Source organism: Mustela putorius, unplaced genomic scaffold (assembly GCF_011764305.1).
Source record: "Mustela putorius furo isolate JIRA1106 unplaced genomic scaffold, ASM1176430v1.1 tig00000743_pilon_pilon_pilon, whole genome shotgun sequence".
Classification (NCBI taxonomy): Eukaryota; Metazoa; Chordata; class Mammalia; order Carnivora; family Mustelidae; genus Mustela; species Mustela putorius.
Genome location: NW_025421464.1, coordinates 2,017,120 through 2,039,764, shown reverse-complemented (window position 1 = coordinate 2,039,764; position 22,645 = coordinate 2,017,120). Strand labels below are relative to the sequence as shown.

The window sequence follows — 22,645 nt, the reverse complement described above, 5'->3', positions numbered from 1 at the left end:
CAGAAGATCGGTCTTAGCCAGGGTTCACAGGACAGCAGCAGCTGCCAGGTGCTGGCTGGCCACACGTTCCCTGCAGCTTCCAGCCCACAGAGCACTTACAACTGGCCAGCACAGAGCTCAGACCATCACGGATGCCTGCTCACTGCACCTGCCTTCTCGGCCCTGCGACGAGTGGGGGGTGCTGCTTATCCAGTTCTCAAATGAGAAAACAGGTTCGCAGAGGTCAAGGGAGGTGTCCAAAGTCACATAGCCCAGCGGTGTGAGCCTGAGATACAAACTTAGGCAGATGTGCTGCTAAGAGATTAGGTCTTAAATGTTCTCATCACAATAAAAAAAAGCATGTAACTATGTGTGGTAATGAATGTTAACTAAACTTACCACTGTGATCATTTCACCATATATACACACAGCAAACTGTTGTACTGTACACCTTACATAGTGTTATGTGTCAATTAAAAAATAGTTTAAATGGTAAAAAAAGTTTTTTTAGGCAGACTGACTTCAGAACTGTCTATAATTACTATATATTAGGGTTTGGGGGGTTGTTTTCTGAGAAAAGACCTGGTGCTGACTTGTGTAAGTCACTTAAAGCCTGACTGCCGAGGGAGGCACTGGTGTGTGGTTTTGCTGAGAGTGGACGTGGGAGGCGAACCACAGTGCTGGAGCGCCCTGAGGCGCAGCCAACCACCAGAGCCTGGTGCTGAGAGGACCCGGCCCTCCTGCTGGCATAGATGACTCTGTCTGGCCCAGTGGTGCAGACCTGCCCCGTTCTCCAGGGGTGGGAGGCCACCTCTCTGAGACTCAGGCCTGTGCTCTCTGGTGACAGGACCCCACTGCTAGCCCCAGCAGGCCCACTCACAGATGACGATGAGGATCATACAGAAGAGCTGAATGCCTGAGCCCAGGAGGGAGCTGAGGATCATAGGGTACTGGGGGGGCCTGAAGACGTCTCCGTGTACCAGCTTCCACCCAGACTCTTCCATGGTGTCTTCCTGCAGCAAAGGGCCAGAAGTGAGGCTGCTTCTTGGGGCCCAGAGGACGCAGCTCCTGCAGGGACCCACGCCCCCAGACTAGGGCTGAGGGTCCTTTGGGTGTCAGCCAGCCTCCACTCTGACCTGAGAGTACACGACATGACAAAGTACTCCCCAGAGAAATGTCACACGGAAAAGGAGGGCACAAACATGAGGCTTACAGCTACATAAAAGGCAAAACTCCTCCCCAAATTCCACAACCCTTGTGCATGGAAAAAGAGTGTAAACATCAGCACACTAAAATGTTAACTGAGAGTTTTTTTGAGTGGTGAAATTTAAAAGCAATTTTTTTTGACTTATTATAAAAATAGTATGTGCTCTTATGCAATAAAAAAGTAAAAAAATTTTTTTTGGCACATAGTATGCTTCAAATGAATAAAAAATAATAAATGTTTATAGTAGGGGCGCCTGGGTGGCTCAGTCGTTAAGCATCTGCCTTTGGCTCAGTTCATGATCCCAGGGCTCATAAGTAAACTCAAAATTTAAAAAAAAAAAAAAAAACAAAGTAGAAAAACATAGAAAAACACAATTTATACTCCCAGCACTTAATGAGATCATTGTTTTGACACATTTCTTTCAGCTCTTTATGTATGTGTGTGTGTATATATATGCATATGTATATATAATTTTTAAACACAAAATTGGAATCAGACCCTATTTACTGCATACTTAGTTATTTTCAGGTGATGTTTGATCATAAGCATTTCCTCATTTCCAATAAATACTCTGCAATTAGTATTTTAATGTCGGTACAACTTTCTATTGTATAACTGCACCATAACATAGCCAATCCATTTTTATGGAATATCAGGCTACATCTAGTTTATTTAAATTATAAATAGAGCTATAATAAATACACCTAGACCAAGTCTTTGGGGGTTCTGATAGTTTCCTTTGGAAAATTCTAAAAGAATGACATCAAAGCAAGTTAACTATTTTATAGTTTGTGCTATGTATAGCCAATACGTAACTTTTCAGGAAACTACAAATTTATACTTGCATGGGTGGCGTGGAAAAGTGCTTAGCTCACATCCACCTTGCTGCCGATGACTACTATACTATATATGACTGATCTGAAGGTCCTGAACTGTCTTCTCATATTGTTTGAATCTGTTTTGGGGTGGGGTGGGGGTGGATAACCATCCCTGAGGTAAAAATGTTTTTTCACATGTTCACTTGCCATTTCCTAGTCAGTAAATTTTTTGTTCATTCTTACATTAGAGATTTTGGGACTTTTTAAAACCAGTTCTTTTAACTATTGACTCTTTTTCAAGTTTGTCACACTTTCCTGTCTTATCTATATATTCTGACAAGTGGAACAGTTTTTAGATTTTTTAAAAAATTTTTTTAAGTAGGCCCAACACCCAACATAGGGCTTGAACTCACAAACCTGAGATTAAGACCTATGTGTTGGGGTGCCTGGGTGGCTCAGTGGGTTAAAGCCTCTGCCTTCGGCTCGGGTCATGATCCCAGAGCCCTGGGATCGAGCCCCGCATCAGGCGCTCTGCTCGGTAGGGAGACTGCTTCCTCCTCTCTCTGCCTACTTGTGATCTCTGTCTGTCAAATAAATAAATAAAATCTTAAAAAAGAAAAAAAAAAACCCAAAAAACTATGTGTTGTACCAACTGAGCCAGCCAGGCGTCCCCAGTTTCAGATTTTTAATGTTATATTCATTAAGTTTTTTTTTCCTGTGACTTCTCTCATTGCTTTTATGCTTAGAAATTAGAAAGCTTATCCCTCTCATTTTGGGTCATTAAACATTTTTTCCTTTTCAAACTACTCTATGAAAACACACACACACACACACACACACACACAGACACACACACACCACCACCACCACCACCAGCACCACCCCTTGACCCTTGGTCTGCTAGGCCCAGAGCCCTCCTGCTAGTCTGCCCTCCCTCTCCGAGTCCATCCCTCCCCAGCCAAGACCTCGTACAATGTCATCCTCCTTGTTATAGTTGGCGATGTCCTTCCGGAGGGTCCGAATGATGATCATGCTCAGGATGCCTGAAACGAACAGGGTAGGGAGGAAGAGGCCTGAGCACTGCCAACGGAGCCTCCTGGGCCTGGTGTTTCGCTGAGGGACGCTGGCACACCGGGCTTCCTCTGGTGGGCAGTGGGTAGGCAGCTGCCTCAGGCTGTCTGCTGAGTAGAGCTCCACCCCAGCTATCCAGACAAGGGTACATGGAGGGTCATTCCCCTGGCAGGGGAAGGAAAGAGCCACTGGGATGGGTTTGGGCAGTCAAGGGACACTGCTTTTTATTCCAGGGAGAACAGCACTTTAGCTGCTCCACGTCTTGGTCCACCTGACCTCTGCAGCCTCACTGCTTCCTGGGCTGACCTCCCGTGCTGCCCCTGCGTGCTTGCTACTTCTGTCATCAGTTCACAGCCTCCGTGCCCCTACTGGGGCTGCCTCCTGTTCCCTTTGCCCGCGGTGCCCCACTCTGCCCTGCACCTGTTCCCACTTCAACTTACCCCAGGCATCCTTACCTTTCAACACCCCAAAAGGTTCAGAGGCCCCCCCAACTTGTACCTCTACAGCACCCTGTTTCCTCTCCAGGTTAAGACAATGGGCTGTATGACCTCAAGCTAACTTGACCTTTTAGTCTTGGCTCATGGAACTTGAAGGACTGAGAGGTTTGGAAAGGACTTAATAACACAGCAGCTGCCCCTCAGGAAATGTTTAATAAAGAGCAGCTAAAATCACCTTTGCTTCCCATATGATACTGAAATGTGGGTGTCACTCCACCTCTGCCCACTACCCTCCCCCTGGCTCACCGGCCAGCTTCTCACCAAGCCTGTCCCCTTGCAGGGCCGTGGCCTTTGCTGGACCCATCTTTCCCTGGGTCTCTGAATGGTGGCTCCTCTCAGTCCAGAGAGGTTTTCTCTTAAGCAGGCTTTACCCCTTCTCAAGAGCTGTGTATCTGGTCACCCTGTTTATCTGCCCCAAAGCACTTACCATTTTCTAGACTCAACCAGTTCTCTGCTCTTTTGTCTCTCCCAGCACCAGAACAGACTGTGAGGGGCCTGGCTAGCTCAATACAACATCCCCAGCATGGGGCATAGTCCTTGCACAGAAAGGGCAACAATGAAATCTCGTCCAATGACTCAGTGAAGGTGTGCATGGAGAGGTGTACCTCTCTTCCCCGAGGGAACTCTGCAGAAAGGAGACTGAATCTTGTTCCCCTCTGCATACCTGATGCCTAACACCGAGCACTGATGTTTGTTTTTGACCTACACTTGGCCCGAGAACACCCTAGAAGTCCCCCTTTAGTCATGGGATGCACCTCAGACCTTTATCCCTCACCCCCTTGTCCTCTCTGCCTCCCATTCGCAGATGTCTCACCTGACAAGAAGAAGACCACCACAACAGAGTTAATGATAGAAAACCAGTGGATCTGCACGTCACTCATGGTCAGGTAAGTATCCCAGCGAGAGGCCCATTTGATGTCGCTTTCCTGGAGGAGAAGGAGATAGAGTGGAAAAGCAGCACTTAGAGTCAGACCTCTTGCTAGATACCTTCTGCCCAGACCAGAACCCTCCTCCCCTGCCACGGGCTCCAGCCCCTTCTCACCTCCCAGTGTACAGAGTAGGTGAAGTACAGCTGGTTCTCCTTGCTGGGGTCGATTTCTTGGGGCGAGGAGCTGGTACCCTCAGGCAGGGTGCATGAACTCTTCTCATCTGCCTTGATGTCTGCGAGAGACAGAGACTCAGTCTGTTCCTGTGGGGACCAGGGCCACTGCCTGGGGCTGTTCAGAGGGGTGCCCTCAGAGGCTGCCTGCTGCTGCAACCCAGGGTCTGAGGGGAGGCAAAAGAGCTGTAAACTTCCTCCCCAGAGCCCTGACCTTCCTAAGAGCCTCTCGGGCTGCCGGGTGTGGAAGAGGGTGTCTGAGTCCCTCACGTGATCTCTCTTTACTCAATTCAAGTGTTCATGTATTCACTCAATCAGCCCCACGGAACAGGAAAAACACCACCGACTCCTGCTATCACATTTACTCATTCGCCAGGTCCCCAGAGTCCCAGCACACCAGTAATTCAATCACTCCGACGCTTCTGTCTTCATTTACTCCTCCGTTGATCCATTATCTGTCCATCCACTCAACCAACCACCATGTAATAAGCACCTCTCTGCCCAGCACTCTGCTGGGGAGAAAATGGTGAGAAAAGGAGACAGAGCCTCTAAACTTGAGGAAATGGCTGAGGGAAGAGATGACATCAAGAATATCATGCAATAAACATAAAGCTGTGCTCACAGTGCTCACCAGAAGCAGGATAGCACTCTGAAAGCACAGGATCTATGTCTTACATGAGATTGTTGGGGACGATTTTGTTTGGAAAACTAGGTTCCACAGCTTAAAAAAAAAAAAAAAAAGCCAGAAACCTACCACCACTATCACAGCCCAGGGGTGAGCCAGGGATGAGAGGTGAGAAGCCAGGCCAGCCCCTATTGGGTTTATGGGGCTGGGCTCTCAGACTCCAACACAACTCTTGACCCTGGACCAATTCTCGTCTCTGCAATCACTTACAGAGAGGAAGAATAGCACAGAAACCAGCTGTCTGACTACTCCGTCTGCATCACTGCCCCTTGTTCTTCAACCTAGGGGAAGCGAGCTGGCTCTTCTGAGAGGCCCAGCCAAGTCCTAGCCGCTGTTTGTTCTTGGCCAAGTCACCAATCTCTCGGAGTCTCGGGTTCCCCATCTATAACCACCGCACACTTCCAGGGGTAGCGAGGGGGGTAAACAGGGAAGGTGCCAGGCCAGGACACAACAGGTGTCAGCTCTCCCCCTTGCTCAGCCTTCTCTCATGGGAATGTAGTGACTCTACCTTGGCTGGGCCCATGTGCCACACTGTGGCCTATCAGCCATCTGAGAATCAAGTGTGAGAAGACCCTGGGTATGGAAGCCCAGGCCCATCCAGCCCGGCCCCTCTGGTCATACCTCCCCACTCACCCTCCAGCCTGATGCTCTGGGGAATCACCTCGAAGCGGACGACGCGGTACGTGTGCTCCTGATCCTCTTCCAGGTCCTCCCGGTGGTAGTAAAGGATGAACGAGAGGTGATTGTGCAGGTAAATCTAAAACAGCAGTGGAGAGAAGAAAATACCTAGTGGTCCAGAAACAACCAGAAAATCATCCCAATATCAGGTCCCTCCCCTGGGTCCAGCAGGCCCAGCTGTTTCAACCTGCCAAAAACACTGCTCTCACAGCATTCCCCATTCAGAAACCGTCCAGGGGTCCCTGGGGCTAACTAGGTAAGAGTCTGGATCCCTTGGGCCTGGTGTTCACATCCTTCTCTCATGTTTCCAGACATCTAGTTCACCTGGTCTCCCCATCCCTTTCCTGCCTGGTGAACAGTTCCCACACTGCAGCTCTGCTCCCGGCATTCACTCCGGCTAGAACGCCGACTCCACTCAAATCAAGCCTCCCTATCTTTTAAGACCCACCTCCTCTGTGACAACCCGAATGTACACCGAGCTCTTCTGAGCTCTGCTGGCATTGATCGTCACAGCACTAGCACCATCAGGGATGGCAACTGGGACTTAAGATGCAGGGTCCCACCTAGTCAGTTCTCTTCTGAATTGGGATCGGAAGCCCGCCGAGGTCAGGAGCTACGCCTCAAAAGAAATGGTTTTGTCCTTTACTCCCTTCATAGAAGGTTGAAGTTCAGTTTAGAAAATTAGAAAGACAGGAGAATCACTGTTATTATCATTGCCATTATTAGCATATTTCTCAGAGGCTGTGCCATAAAATAGTACACACACCAATCATCTCCTTTACTCTGCGTAACTACCCTAAGGGGCAGCTATGGACACTGGATGCCTTTTACAGATGAGGAATCAAAGGCTCAGAGAGGAAACAGATAGGCTCAAGGTCTCTCAACAACTAGTAAGTGAGGGAGGTGGAATCCAACAGCCAAGGAGCCAGCTCTGTAAAAGCATGCTCTTGACCACTATCCTACCTAGCTCTCCTACATACTGTTCCAATTCCGTCTGTTTTTTCTTTTAATCTTATAAATATGGAATCTGACTTTTTGAGGGGCTGTGCCTTCCATTTCCTGTGTAGCATCTGCCAGAGCCTTGTCCAAAGCACCGACTTTCATAGCCCATGCCCAAGGGCACTAGGAGAAACCTGCCTTGGCCATCCCACCTTTTGTTATAAACCTAGAGCTAAACATGTCCCCCTTCCCTATGGCCCCAAGGGCTCATGACTTAACCAGATGAAACGCTCCCCAGCCCTTCACGCACCCTGAGACACTCTACCTTATTGACGTCTGTGAAGCCGAGTCGGTAGCCGTGTTCAAACTGCACATCTTTTTCCTTCTTCTTGTCATCACCATCGCGGTTGGAGTAGAGCTCCAGCCGGGTGGCCACAGGCAGGTTGTCGGCGATGCTGGAAACCCAAGGCCCCGCTCAGTCCCCCTGGACTGCCTCTCCCATCCGTGCCCACCCCAACCCAAGTTGGGGCCGGCAGGGAATGCAGGACAACTTACAGGTGGACATAGTAGTCTTCCGTGATCCGCTCGGCCACAAGCCGGCTCTGCTCCACGGTCAGGGTCACTGGCTTGCTGGATTGGCTGCACAGAACCTCACACTTCTTTTCACTGTTCATTAGCACCTGGAAAGGGGTGTTGACAATCCGGTCCCCTCTCAGCACCTCTCCTGCCGTAAGAGAGACACATGGATCTCAGAGCTTCAGCCCTGAGGTCACCAGAGCCGAGGAGACACTGCTGACTCGCAGGGCCTTTGACAGTTCCCTAGCCTGGCACTTGGTGTTCTACCCTACCTGAAGAGAGCCGGCCCCTCCGCCTCCCACCTGGCCTCCCCACTCCCGCTCTGATACCTCCACCAGACTCTCCAGGGCACGTCAAATACACCTCTGCGCCTCCGGTGCCCCTTCTTGCCCATGTTCCTGGGAAGCTCCTCCTCACCCTTCAAGCTCCGATTCTGTTCCCTCCTCCGGGAAGCCCTTCCTGACCTCCTCGGGGCCTAGCCTGTCCCTCTCTTCCCTGATTTCCCTCTGTGTAGAGGCAGCGTCATACAATACTGAGGACTGGACCGGCTACCGAGCCCTGGCTCTAACACTTACTGTCTTGATCTTGGTAAGTTATATAACCTCAATGAGCCTCAATTCCTCTATCTGCAAAATGGGGATAATAACAGTAATCATCTCACAGGGTTCCAGTGAGAAAGCAAGTCTGAGGCACACAGCAGGCTGGCAACAAATGCCTTCTTTATTTTCAGCTGATATGATTTTGCACTGGGCGCTGCCATATTAAGCATCTGCCACCCCTGACTGGGAGCTCTTTTAAGGGCAGACAGTATTTCCCACTCATTTATGTGTCTTCAGATCCCAGTTCGGCCAGGGAGGGAGGTGGGGTACTGCACACTTGCTGCAAGCCTACTGCCTCAGAGCAGGGGCCAGGCACCAGCTGCAGGGAAGCTCAGGGCTGCCCACAGCCAATGGCACTTCCATTCTGAGCTGTTCCAACGGTTGTACTGAGATGATGTGAAACTGGGAAAAGCTGAAGACGGACCACCGCCAATGGGCAGGACGAGCGCCTGCACATACAAGGAGTCCAACACGGGCAGCAGGGACCTGCCTGGATACGGCCCTATCTGCTCGGTCAGTCATTTTTTCATTCATTTCGTCATTCATTCACTCATCCCCAGCATCCACCTGGTACTGCTTATGGGCTCGGCCCGGAAGATGCGATGTTAAACACACATACTCACAGAGCTTACGGTGTAGTGGGAAGACAGACTTGGTAAAGTCATGACGTAACAAGAAGAACTTGCTCTAGACATGGGGAGCACGTCTAGGAAAGCTTCCCTGAGGAAATGATGTTTGAAGTGAGCTCTAAAGGAAGAGGGGCACTGACTACGTAGAGACAGAAGAAGAACATTCTAGACAGAAGGAACAGTACGTGCAAAAGCTCCTGGGGGGTGGAAGGCATGTACTGAGGCGGAGAGGCCTGTGTGGTCACAGCACAGAAAGCAAAGAGGGCAGGTGACTTAAGGTGAGCCTAAAAGACGAGCTGGAGTCAGACCTCAGGGCCTGTGGGCCGTGCTGGAAGTTTGATCTTTACCCAAAAGACCCTGAGGGGTTTCTAACAGGGGTGGAGGAAGACATGACCTTATTCAGATGACAGAAAAATCACTTTGGCTATTTTGAGAAGAAAACACAGAAGATGCAAGGGACTGGCTGAAGCGATGCCAATCAGTCATGCATGTGAGTGAGGACGGTGGCTGGACGGGGCGGTGCTGAGTGTGGCAGCAAGCATGCGGATTCAGGAGCTACTGAGCGGGGGAATGGAAGGTGCTGACAGATACAAAGGACAAGTGAGAAGTGGCAGGAGACTGAGGTTTCTACAACAGGGTGCTAGCTGGGAAAACAGAAAGAGGAGCAAATTTAGACGAAGGCCTTTCTTCGGTTTGGATATGTCAAGCAGGCAATTAGATACCCAAATTTTGGGCTCCCATGACAGGTCAGGGCTGTGGATGAAAGCTGTGAGTTGCTGGTGTATGAACGGTAGTGGCAGGGCGCAAGCCGCACCCCTGTGCGTGGTAGCTGCCCTGGTGAGTGTGGACAGGGCACTTAGGAGAGGCACAGGGAGAAGAGGGGCTCCCCTTCCCCCATTATAGAAGCTGAGCCTAGAGAACCCAGGAACGGACTGGCCAGTGGAGAGCAAGGACGCCAGTTAAGAATTATCTGCATAGTCTGCTGGGGAAACGATTCGGGTCACCGTCTTCATTTCACAGAAGACGACCCTAGAAGCAGACAGGGACCGAGACTTGCCCGTGATCAGACGAGGAGACTGTTGTAGCACTGCGCTCTTGGACTCCTTCCTCCACACCTAGCCCTACTGCCCATTTCTTTTTAGTCTACACGGAGCTCACTTGAGGAAAGGAAGAAAATACACAGAGAGGAACAAGGCTGAAGACCAAGTAAGCAGATCACATCTTGATATTTAGAAATTAAATTAACACCAAGAGAGAAGACAGGCTAGTCTGGAACGGCTCATCTCTAATATGCAAATGTTCCTTTTAACTTTTTACAGCTGGAGCAGATCACTGGCCAGGCTAAAGGAGCATCAAGGTAGGAACGTGGACCCTCTAAGTGAGTTGGAGGCTATGGCCCAGTACATCTGCCCCCAGACACTCCCACACACACCCCAGCACGGATCTCCATCAGCATGATCACCACAAGCACAGCCCTCACACAGCTCAAATGAACCTTTCTGGAGAAGGCACTCTGGACAACAGAAAGAATTCTGTCTTTAGAGTTAAAAAAACACCTGAGTAATATGTTGACATATCAATTTCTCCCCTTACTGGCCATGTGATCTGTGGAGGAAGACTTTTAAACCCTCATAGCTGCCCTTCCCTCTACTATGAAACGGGAGCAACCATACTGGTGAGTGACTGGGGCGAGGAACTGTACCTCTTTTTGCCTCACTTCCCCTACCTATGTTAAGGGGATAGTAAGAGGAGCTATTTCATAGAGCTGTTGTGAGTATTAACAAAGTTAAAGCATAGAAGTGCCTAGAACAGCGCCCAGCTCATGAGAGCCTGTAAGTATTAATGGTGGTGATGAGAACAGAGAGTACAAGGCTTGCCATCTAACAGGTATGTAACCAAGGAATTTTCTCCTCCATTTGGGCAGGACACTAACATTGACTGAATCCTACTGTGTCAGACACTGGGCTAGAAGTGGGAGAGAGAGAGAGGAATATAAGGCGTGATCTCTCAACTCTAAGAACCCACAGGCCATGAAGGCAGGCACTCCACAAAGACAGACTGAGATGTAGTGTAGCAGAGTAACTTTTGTACGTAAAAGTTTCCATTTCAGTGGGGCAGAACATTTCCCAGCTTCATGGAGGATGCAGCAGGGCCTCAGAGGAGTTAAGGTCACCCAGTGTCACATGGAGGGGTGCCCAACTGTTGAGCACAGGCTGGCAACGAGTCCACACCAGCTCATGGGCATGGGCACGCCATGTTCTGAGGGTCCTTTGACCAAGAGGACAAAACAAGTCAAGTTTCTCAGGCAGAGACAGGTGGCCAGAGCACAATATGGTGTGGAAAGGGAAAAGAAGGGTAAGTGACAGGTTGGGGGCACAGCCCAGACAATCAGTGGAAGTCAGTCCAGGCCCCAAGACAACAGTAGGAGGCAAGACGAAGGGATGGGAGGTGCTGCCTGTTTTTGGCTAAGCTGACTACAAGGCCTGCCTCCAGCTGCTCTGGGACATCCAATACCTGATCGTAGATACACTTATCAGCTGGGGACTCTGGAAACATGTGAGCCAGGGGTAGCTCAGACAGAGAAGGCAGACCTTTCAGAGGCCTGCTCAAGAACCAATTCTCTCCTTTTTCCTTCCTAAGTTGTAAGAGGAAAGTCTCCTAAGCTTCTTGAGGTCAGGGACAGCATCTACCCACATTTTTATCTCCAGGACTCAACACCAATACGGGTAAGTACTAAGAATCGTGTCGGGAAGAGAGGCTTCCAAATGTCTTTTGCTTTAAGCCTGCAATTCTAGCAAATGGAGAATTATTGAATTGGAGTAAGATGACTATTTATGGAACATACATTCCAGACACTGTGCTGGGTGCCTCGCACATTTTTTGAAGCAAGTCTTGCACACTTAGCAAGAACTACAGTGATGCCTCTGCTTCTTTTAGGGCCAGAGGTAACCACTCACTCTTTTAATTAAAAGCAGAGTAGGGGGCGCCTGGGTGGCTCAGAGGGTTAAAGCCTCTGCCTTCGGCTCAGATCATGGTCCCAGGGTCCTGGGATCAAGCCCCGCATCAGGCTCTCTCCTTGGTGGGGAGCCTGCTTCCTCCTCGCTTTCTGCCTGCCTCTCTGCCTACCTGTGATCTCTCTCTCTGTCAAATAAATAAATAAAATCTTAAAAAAAAAAAAAAAAAAAAAAGCAGAGTAGGTTGCAGAAGCCACGAAAGACAAGGGAATTATCTAGCAATCAAGGGAGAGCTGGTCTGAGAGCAGCCAAGGACTGAAACTCTGAAGTCTGACTACGTAGTCTCTAAGCCCAGCTTGGCTGTTAATTAAAAATATAACCACAGGCAAGTCACTGAACCTGTAAAACGGGCATAAACACAGCATCTGCCACCCCAGAGCTGTTCTGAGGCTTGAATAAGCTGCTCTGTATGTAAACGACGTAGAACGGTGTGTGGCACACAGGAATGTCAGGGTTAACTGCTACCGTTGCCACGTAAGGACGTGGCTTCCCGTTTGGGACAGGCTGACACAGTCAGAAGAGAACTTACCCAGATTCTCTGCCTTGTAGGTGATTTTGTTGGGTTGGCAGAAGGGCAGCGAGTAGTATTCATAAGGTAGCTGGGTTCGAGAGCTGGTGAGCTTCACAGCCTAGCGGGAGAAGAGAGGGTGTTGTTCATCAACCCGGAAACCCAGACGGCTGTTTCAATAATCCTCCCCGGTACCCACATATCATTGGTACACTTGGCAATATTATTAGCAAACTGAAAGCAGCAGATCACAGCTGTAGTACACTAGATACTATACAGTCTACGATTCTGAATTATTTCATGTTTCATTTAGTTTTAGACTACATAATAGTTTTGTTTAAAATCAGAACCAGGGGCGCCTGGGTGGCTCAGTGGGTTAAGCCGCTGCCTTCGGCTCAGGTCATGATCTCAGGGTCCTGGGATCGAGTCCCGCATCGGGCTCTCTGCTAAGCGGGGAGCCTGCTTCCCTCTCTCTCTCTCTGCCTGCCTCTCCGACTACTTGTGATTTCTCTCTGTCAAATAAATAAATAAAATCTTAAAAATAAATAAATAAATAAAATCAGAACCAAATTCAATACATTCTGAAAGTCTGATACGGTACCTTGACCCTATAATTTCACTTCTGGGCGTCTTTCCTAGGAAATAACTCCAAATGAGGGTAAACTTTAGGAACAAAGAGGTTCACTCCTTACTCATAACCACAGTGCTCTCCTGTCTGCGGTTTCTCGAGCCTGTCCAGCTCTTCCTGGCTCAGGCTCTGTGCCCACTGCTCCTTTCTGGCCCGTCTGGCTCCTTCATACATTCAGGTCCCGGCTTAGGGTCCCTCACCTGGAAGCGCTCCCTAACCAGCTCATCTAAGGGAATCCCCCCATTTGCTCTATTCCAACATGCACAGTTTCCTAGGTAACATGGCTGATACAACATGATTATTTTGTTTACCTGTTGCTTTAATAACAAAAAAAAAAAAACCAAAAAACCAAGTCTCTTCCACTAGAATTTAAGAGTTAGGCTTTGTGAGGATAAGGACCTACAGAGCCAGGCACACAGAGGTGTTCATTAAATGTTTGCTGAATGACCGAAGTGAGGAAAAACGGGAAAACAAGTATAAGCTCTCACGATCGGAAACGGCAATAAACTGTAATAGGCTCATTCAATGAATATTACGCATCATTAAAAACAAGGTTTAAGGGCGCCTGGGTGGCTCAGTGGGTCAAGCCTCTGACTCTAGCTCAGGTCATGGTCTCAGGGTCCTGGGACTGAGGCCCACATCGGGCTCTCTGCTCAGCAAGGAGCCTGCTTCCTCGTCTTTCTCTGCCTGCCTCTCTCCCTACTTGTGATTTCTTTCTCTGTCAAATCAATCAATCAATAAATCTTTAAAAAACAAGGTTTAAGAAGGACCAAGAAGGAGAATATTTAGGAAGTGATGCGTGCACAGAGAATACAGCTCTGGAAATAGTGACAATCATAGGCAACGTCAAACCATAGATAAACAGAACTAATCAAAATGTTACAAAAAGTAAACTCTGATCCACATGCAAATAAAATTATCTTTGCTATTTAGAAACTACCAACCATTCCTATGCACCATCTAAAAAAGTTTAAATACTTTTTATGGGGCGCCTGGGTGGCTCAGTGGGTTAAGCCGCTGCCTTCGGCTCAGGTCATGATCCCAGGGTCCTGGGATCGAGCCCCGCATCGGGCTCTCTGCTCAGCAGGGAGCCTGCTTCCTCCTCTCTCTCTGCCTGTCTCTCTGCCTGCTTGTGATCTCTGTCAAATAAATAAATAAAATCTTTAAAAAAAAAAAATAAAAAATAAAAAAGTTTAAATACTTTTTAGAATCCAGGTCCACAATCCTTATTTAAAACTCATTATTTTGGAAACTAGGAATATTTTTTGATTTTTAAAAGGCAGTACGGACAACACCCCCCAGCTGCGTCTGGGACAGTACCCCATATTTAATGACCGTGCAAAGAAATGCAAAAATATTCATTATAAGGGGAATAAATAAAGTCAAACACTTCAGGCCAAGTCTTGTCAATGAAAGCTTAGAAAACTGAGTTTCAAAGGTTTTTAGATGTTGGACGAAGGGACTGAGGACTACTATTAAGCATTTCATAAACTGCTTGAGCCAAAATGGCCAAAAAGTTAGTGTCTATTGTAACAGCCTGTTATTTTGTTTCTTAAATTCTCTCGTTCTGGATAAAAAAAAAAAAAAAATCCACGTTACAGAGAGACTGAGTTCTAACTTTATGTTCCCTCACCCTTCCTACCCCTCGACCCAAAGTGTTCCCTCTCAGACCCCCAGCCTGGCAGGCCCCGAAGCCAGTGCCACCCTCTCCTCCCTGTGCCACAAGCTTTGCTCTGGATAGGGGGGCTTTTGGCAGAAGCACTGTGAGGAAGGGTACTGCAGTAGGTCAGAGCTGGAGCAGTTAAAGACTAAGCCTCACCACATCACCTCGAACAAGGTGGTTTACTTCCCTGGGCCTTGATTTCCATTATCTGTAAAATATACAGTATCTGCTTCAGAGGGTTCTTGGGGGGCATCTGAGTTAAGTCACACATAATGTCTGGTATGTAAATAACCCTCAATAAATGTTACTTTAATTACTTTTCCTGAAGGTTACAAGTCTGATTTGGGAGGAAGAGATATGCTCACAATAATGAAACACATGTAATGTTGCATTTACTCATTAATTACTGCTTAGCTCTAAATGAACTTTTTAAAAAAGATTTTATTTATGTTTTATGTATGTATTTATTTAGAGTGAGCTGGGGGAGGGGCAGAGGGAGAGGGAGAAAGAATCTGAGGCAGACTCCACACTGAGTGTAGAGCCTGACACAGGGCTTGATCCCACAACCCCGAGATCATTATCTCAGCCAAACTCAAGAGTTGGATACTCAATCATCAGAGCCACTCAGGCACCCCTAAATGCAGATGCTTTTTAATGGCCACTCCTCAGACATACTTATCCACCCTGCCAGGCTGCATACTAGGAGCTGGTAACACAGCAATGATTGGGACAGAGAAGATCCCAGCTCTTCTAGAACTTGATTCCTAGCAGTTTTCATTTTTTCCTTTAAGCAAATATATTATTTACATATTTTTCCTCTTCACTGGTTAATTCCCTCCAGATAATCACAAGTTGCTCATATGTGATGCCCCAAATAAGCATGACATGTAGCAATTTTGTCATTTTGCTAATACCTAAAATGTGGCAGCAAGCACAGGGGCATGTACGTGATGGCACCTCCTCTGGCTGGTCCTTTGTGATCATCTTTTGCTTCTCCTTTTGAACACTGTGAGGCCCAGGGGAAGATAAACTCGATGTTCACACAATCTTATTGCTTTGCTTTTGCACAGACCAGTAAAGACGTGGTTCAACACAGTAATGAGGCAAGAAATGTATGTTTATTTAAGGAGCAGAATTTATTTTCATAACCTTGTAAGTTCTGTTAGCCATTTTTACACAATCCCTAAGGGTCCGAAGGACTACTTAAAAATTTCAACTACACATTACTTTGCCAAGGGGGGGAACAGTGTGGTAGTCAAGTAGTTGGGGGTTTAGAGAGGTGAGAGGATGCCAAGTGTCCTACCCTAAAAACACTGTACAGGGGAGAAAAAAACACAGAAAAATACTGAAGTATTAAAAGTGGTTATACTTGGGTGATGACAGAGGAGCGTCCTTTTGGCTGAGAGCCCTTGTATAAATTTATGCCCTGTCCCTTGTGGTAATCTATATCCAGTGACTGGTTCATGGAGGGATCCAGAGAACCAGTCCTCTTGTTTCAATTTGGAACAAATCCAAAGGGCCGGCCATTCCAGTTCCAGAGCTTTCCACGGGCATCTGTTGTACCATGGCTCTGTGTCTCCCTCTGCTCAGTCCTGCTTCCCTCCCACCCTCCCAAGTGGCAACCCTCAGAGCCTACCCAGCCAAACTGCACCGGATCCCCACTTTAGAGTTTGTGCCCTGGGAAACCAGATCCAAGAAAATCCACCACCAACCCCTATCCCTGCTTGGGGCTCTGAGAAGGCCACCAACACACTGTTAAAGAGCCATTAATCAAGGTGCCAGCCTGCCCACTGCCCCTGATCAACCATTTTTTAAGTGACTCCTTCCCCACCTTTGCTCGTTGATTGACCCACAGTGGGCATCGAGCTTGAGAAGCAAAGGCGCCTGGTTGGATGGTTTCTCTCTAGACTTGTTCACGCACCAGTGTGCCTCATCTACTTACCATTGATTCTACTATGTCTTTGGTTCCGACTCATTTTTAGGGAAATACATTTATTTAAGGAGCTAATACTGTATCACCATTAAAAATGGAAAACCAACAGCAGCCATAAAATCACGAGCTGAAGTAGCAGCTATTTTTCTTAATACAAATTAAAAGAAAACAGGTATTAAGATAAAATGTATTTGTCATCTCATCTCTTAAAATCATCTCATGTACCACCACTTAGTGAGGGAGGACGCAGTTGGGAAAACCCAAACTAGAGAGCCCAGCTGGTGGCAGAAACCGCAAGTGAAAACACAGAGGCCCTAACAGGCTGTGTATGCAGAGACAATCTGAGTCATGTGGAGAGAAGCTGGGAACAGAGAGGAGGATGGAGCCGAGGAAACAGGAAGGCAGGCTGAGAGAGACAGACACACAAACACACAGACCTAGAAACAGAGACACACGTGAGGGTGAGAGTGAATAACACAGACACGGAAAGCACCAGAACCAGAGCCAGAGCTGAAGAGAAAGAGAGGGACACAGAGCGAGAACACACTCAATCAGGCAAAGTCGCAGAGGAGAAGAGAGAGATGAAGGGGCAGAGCTCCTGAACTGTGGGCTCCCGCGGGCACTCCCCATCCAGCCAGGAACCAGGCAGCAAACCCGCGTTTTGCCACGGTGGCTGGCCCTGGCTTTTGTTCTCTGCAAGCATGGGAAGGACAGGACCATCTCACCAGGGTCCTCCAGCCACGATGCCCAGCACGGAGGCTCCAACAGTCTGGCGCAGCACCTACCTTGATTTCTACAGGGTCGTTCTGGTGGAAGTTGATTGGAGCAACCCCAGGGACGTAGAAGGCACGTGTATCACACGTGAGAGAGAAAAGCAGCAGGGACCACGGCAACCAGTCCTGCTTGGAAGAAGAGAGGTTGTAGTTGGGATGGGGGAAAGTAAACATCTTTCTGGGGCAGATCAAGTCATAGGACCTTCACACCTGCTTTAACTGACCCAGTCTCATCCCCGCTCTGTAAGTGCTGTCTTCCAAACGCCCCCAAGAGTCCCGCAAGGCACTGATTCTGCACTTCCAGAAACGAGTCACAAAATCAGTGAAGTAATTAACATGGGGACAAAAGGGAAGACTGTAATTCAGGGTAGCCACAGCTCCCCACTTCCAGCTCAATGTTCTTTTCACCTTTTCACACTGGCTCACTTTCACACTGGCTCACTCTCCAGTATAGTTAGTAGGAAACAAAGCTCCATAATGTTCCACCAATTCCCTTTTCTCTATATAGCAAGATGTTAGGAAGCTCCTATGTGACCTACAAGCCTTCTCCGGATTGTACTGACATCATCTGCCACTCTCCTCCTCATTCAGCCCCAGCTACACTGACCTTCTTTCTTTCTTTTTTTTTTTTTAAAGATTTTATTTATTTATTTGACAGACAGAGATCACAGTAGGCAGAGATGCAGGCAGAGAGAGAGAGAAGGAAGCAGGCTCCCCGCTGAGCAGAGAGCCCGATGCGGGACTCGATCCCAGGACCCTGAGATCATGACCTGAGCTGAAGGCAGAGGTTTTAACCCACTGAGCCACCCAGGCGCCCTACACTGACCTTCTTGTTGTCTCTTGTCAGCAAGTCCTTCTCAACCCCTCTGGGCCATCACCTTTACTGTTCCCTCTGCCAGAATGCCCTTCCTACAGATCCCTGTGTGGCTAATCTCATTCCTTATTTCATTCAGGTCTCTCTGAAATATCAGGTCCTCAGGGAAGCCTTCACTGCCAATCCGACCTAAAATAATGCCCTCGGGGCTCCCATTCTCCATTCTTCACTCTTATACTTTCTTTTCATGGACCTCCCTACATACATGCACAATGTGCATGTACATCATCTTATCATGTACAATATGCATTTGTTTACTTGTGCAGTCTGTCGCCCTCCACTCAAATGTGATCTCTGTGGGAGCAGGGACTGTGTGTCCCCAGGGCTTGGCACCCAGCAGGCACTCAGTAAATGAACTGCATTCAGCTTAGTCACCTGGAAATTCAAGATAAGACCAGACCAATTACTGGCCTCAAGAAATGTACTCCATCAAAACCTCTCTTTCCCTTCATTAGCAACATGCTTCTCCCCCTCAAGGAACCAGAAGAGCTTCCCGATTCTCTCTCCGTACCTGGTGTGAACAAGGAACTCTTATCCAGACACCCAGATCCCAGACTCACAAGTGCTCCTGCATCTCCACTCTCTCTTCACCCCCGAATGTTACAGCATTTCAGACCCTTGTTTCTGCCCACTGGACACTGGCCACAGCCTTCCAACCACCTCGCCCTCACATCCCCTCCATCCTTCAAATTACTCCACACACACACACTCTCTCTCCCTCCGATGAGTCTTTCTGGAACTCAGTGTTACATGGAGTTAGAATCACTCAGGGGGCTTGCATGTAAACTCATCTGCATTTTTACCAGAAGCACAAGTTGGCTTTAACAGTATAAGGTTCTGAGTTTGGTGCACTTTTTGTAGATACATAGCTTGGTCAAAGTCTTTTTTTTTTTTAAAGACTTTATTTATTTTTGAGAGAGAGAACAAGCACAAGCAGGGGAGAGGCAGAGGGAGAAGCAGGCTCCTGCTGAGCACGGAGCCCCATGCAGGCCTCAATCCCAGGACCCTGGGAACATGAGCCCAAGGCAGACCCTTAACTGACTGAACTAGCCAGAAGCCCCCCGCCAAAAAACTTTTAATTTTAAAATTAATTTAGGGGTGCCTGGGTGGCTCAGTGGGTTAAGCTGCTGCCTTCGGCTCGGGTCATGATCTCGGGGTCCTGGGATCGAGTCCCACATCAGGCTCTCTGCTTGGCAGGGAGCCTGCTTCCCTCTCTCTCTCTCTGCCTGCCTCTCTGCCTACTTGTGGTCTCTCTGTCAAATAAATAAATAAAATCTAAAATTAATTTAGATTTGCAGAAGAGCTGCAAAAATATTGTGAGAATTCCCATAGACTCTCCACCCAGTTTCCTCTAATGTTAACATCTTACATAACTACGAGCAGGCAAGGCTTTAAAAAAAAAAAAAAAACTAGCTTAAAAACGTTCTGGAAAAGTAGCACATACACAGTAAATAATTCAAACACAGTACAAATGGGTATACCATGAAAAAGAAATCTTCCTCCCACTTGGGTTCCCCATAGACAACTGCTATCACCAGTTCCCTTAAAATCCCTCCAGAGGCATTTTACATATTCACAAAGGGAAGGGCTTAGTAGTAGTATGGGTTTTCCCTGAATACAACAACAACAAAGAGAATTTATTCTTTCTGAGATGGAAAGCCTGCTGACTATGGGCTGGCTGCAGCATCTGATCTCCTCAATCAGATAATTTCCTCCAACTGACCTGTTGTCAGAAGATTCTGGCCCTCCCTCCTTGGAACCCTGTGCTAGGCCTCCCTGGTCAGTCTTCAGAAATATGAATATGACTGCTTGGAGCGAGAGAAATAAGCCTTGTCCCCTTTGTACATAGATTCCAGTTAACCAAAATGCAAGTAAAACAAATCCCGCAGTACCGGCGTTAACTGCCATACGTTTGTTTTTTAAAAAATGAAAACACAACAACAACGCAATTCTGAATTTTTGAAAAATGATGCAGAAAATAGATAATTCTCACACAAAGATGTGATCAACAAACCAGAGATCAAATGATCTTAAAGGAAGAATCAACAGATGAAAAATGGCAAAGGTTATCTCCTTATGTGCTACAAAAATCTTTGAATAATGGAAGCTGTCAACCAAAAGCAATCCAGAAGTTCAGTTTAGAATTAATGATTGTATCACGACGACACTGTCAGATTTAGATATTAAAATGTCATGGTTTTGATATTCCTGGATGGCTAGAGGGGTAATTAGAACACTTTTGGGGGAGGAATTTGCACTCTATGAAAATCCCCCCTTTTTATATAAATATAAAAAAGAAACATATACATATAAATTTATATTTACAAAAATATAAAATTTCATATTAAAAAAATATAAAACCAGACACTCACATAAGATTGATTGCTATGGCTTGTTTGTATACTAAGCTCTATGCCTAATGTGGGGCTGGAATTCATGACCCTGAGATCAAGAGTCACATGTTACACTGACTAAGCCAGCCAGGTGCCCCTACTTTGGTTCTTAATCTTTGCTGTATCCCCTTGAGAATGATCTTTTTTTAATCCTCAGATTTAAGGAGTTCTTGATACCTCCCACCTTTCCACCTCCGAGGACCTAGTTTGAGACTCCTTGAGAATATTTATTATCCCTATACCTTATCTGTACATCTAGGATAGTGGTTCTCAACCTGATGCATATTAGAATAACCTGGGAAATAAGTGGATTAAATTCCCAATCTAAACGCATACAGTGGCTGAATGGATAAAAAAATAAGATCCAGTGATATGCTGTCTACAAGAAACTCACTTCAGATCTAAAGACACACATGGGGATAGAAAAAGATATTCCATGTGAGTGGAAAGCAGGGGGTAGCTAAACTTGTATCAGACAAAATAGACTTTCAGTTAAAAATTGTGTCTAGGGGACGTCTGGGTGGTTCAGTTCATTTGGGTGTCTGTCCAGAGTCGTGGGATCAAGTCCCGAATCAGGCTGCTTCTTCTGCCTGCTGCCCCTCTGCCTGTGCACACACACTCTCTGATAAATTAAATCTTAAAAACAAAAACAAAAACAAAAAAACCTGTGTCTAGAAACAGAAAAGGTCATCATATAACGACAAAAGGATCAATTCAACAGGAAGATGAGAGTTATAAATATATACATACCCAACATCAGAGCACCTAAATGTATAAAGCCGATACTGACATATCTGAAGGGAGAAATTGACAGCAACACAGTAACAGTAGGGGACTTCAATATCCCCCTTAAAATAACTGCTAGAACATTCAGACAGAAAAATCCATGAAGAGCTGACTCAAAAAAACTACAGACCAAATGGACTTAACAAACATATGGAACCTTCCACCTGATAGAATACACATCTTTTCAGTTGCACACAGAACATTCTCCAGGACAGATCACATGGTAGGTTCACAAAATAAGTCTTAACAAATTTAAAAAGACCAAAATCATTCCATGTATCTTCTCTGATCACACTGGAATACAACTAGAAATCAATAACAAAAATGGGAAACAGGCAAGTATGCGAAAATTAAACACCACAGTCTTGAACAACCACTGGGTCAAAAAGGAAATTAAATGAGAATTTAAAGGTATCTCCGACAAAAGAAAATAAAAACATAACATGCCAAAACTTACAGAATGCAACAAAAGCAGTACTAGGAGTAAAGAACTACATTTAAAAAATAAATCCCCCAAAATATAACTTCACACCTCAAGGCTCCAGAAAAATAACAAACGAAGCCCAAAGTTTGCAGAAGAAAGGAAATAATAAATATTAGGCAAAAATAGATAAAAAGGAGAATTTTAAAAATAGGAAAAAAAAACCCTACAACAAAGAGAATTGTTTTTTTTTTAAGATAAAAATCAACAAATGAGACAAAACGAAAATAAAATTAGTAGCACCAATGAGAAAAAAAGAGGGAAAGCTCAAATCAGAAATGAAAGAGAAGACATTGTGACAGGTGCCTCAGAAATAAAAAGGATTATAAACAATTATACAGCAACAAATTGGGTAACTTAGAAGAAAAGGGTAAATTCCTAGAAACACATTTAACCTCTCAAAATGGAATCAAGAAGAAACAGAAAGCAAAAAACAGACCAATAAAAAAGGGGGTTTGAATCAGTAATCTAAGACCTCCCTTCACAAGTGGATTCTCCCAAATGTTCAATAAAGAATATTAATTCTTCTTAAACTCTTCCAAAAATAAAAGAAGGAATACTTCTGAACTCAATTTATGAGGTACCATGAGAAAACTAGCGTCCTGTATCCTTGATGAACACAGATGCAAAAATTCTCAGTAAAATACTAGCAAGCTGAATTTAACAGCACATTAAAAGAAGGATACACCAAAATCACACGGGATTTATTCCTGGGATGCAAGGATGGTTCAACATAAGCAAATCAATCAATGTGATATACCACAGTGATAAAATGAAAGAAAAAGAACCACATGATCATCTCTATAGACAAAGTT

General features: G+C 46.5%; 1 protein-coding gene across 3 annotated transcripts in view; it reads right to left on the bottom strand.

The window, feature by feature from the left end:
- TM9SF4 (transmembrane 9 superfamily member 4) overlaps positions 1-22,645 on the bottom strand; it is a 50,834-nt gene that overhangs the window by 13,350 nt on the left and 14,839 nt on the right. For 2 of the 3 annotated variants that reach the window (XM_045084050.1, XM_045084051.1), the window contains exons 2-10: positions 17,309-17,422; positions 12,321-12,420; positions 7,529-7,697; positions 7,299-7,428; positions 5,990-6,113; positions 4,615-4,733; positions 4,387-4,498; positions 2,977-3,047; positions 860-992 (exon numbers count right to left, since the gene is read on the bottom strand). In XM_045084050.1, the coding sequence (XP_044939985.1) occupies positions 860-992; positions 2,977-3,047; positions 4,387-4,498; positions 4,615-4,733; positions 5,990-6,113; positions 7,299-7,428; positions 7,529-7,697; positions 12,321-12,420; positions 17,309-17,422 (1,072 nt within the window). Of the gene's footprint in view, positions 1-859; positions 993-2,976; positions 3,048-4,386; positions 4,499-4,614; positions 4,734-5,989; positions 6,114-7,298; positions 7,429-7,528; positions 7,698-12,320; positions 12,421-17,308; positions 17,423-22,645 lie in introns of those variants that run through there. The other variant, XM_045084052.1, reaches the window with a different exon arrangement.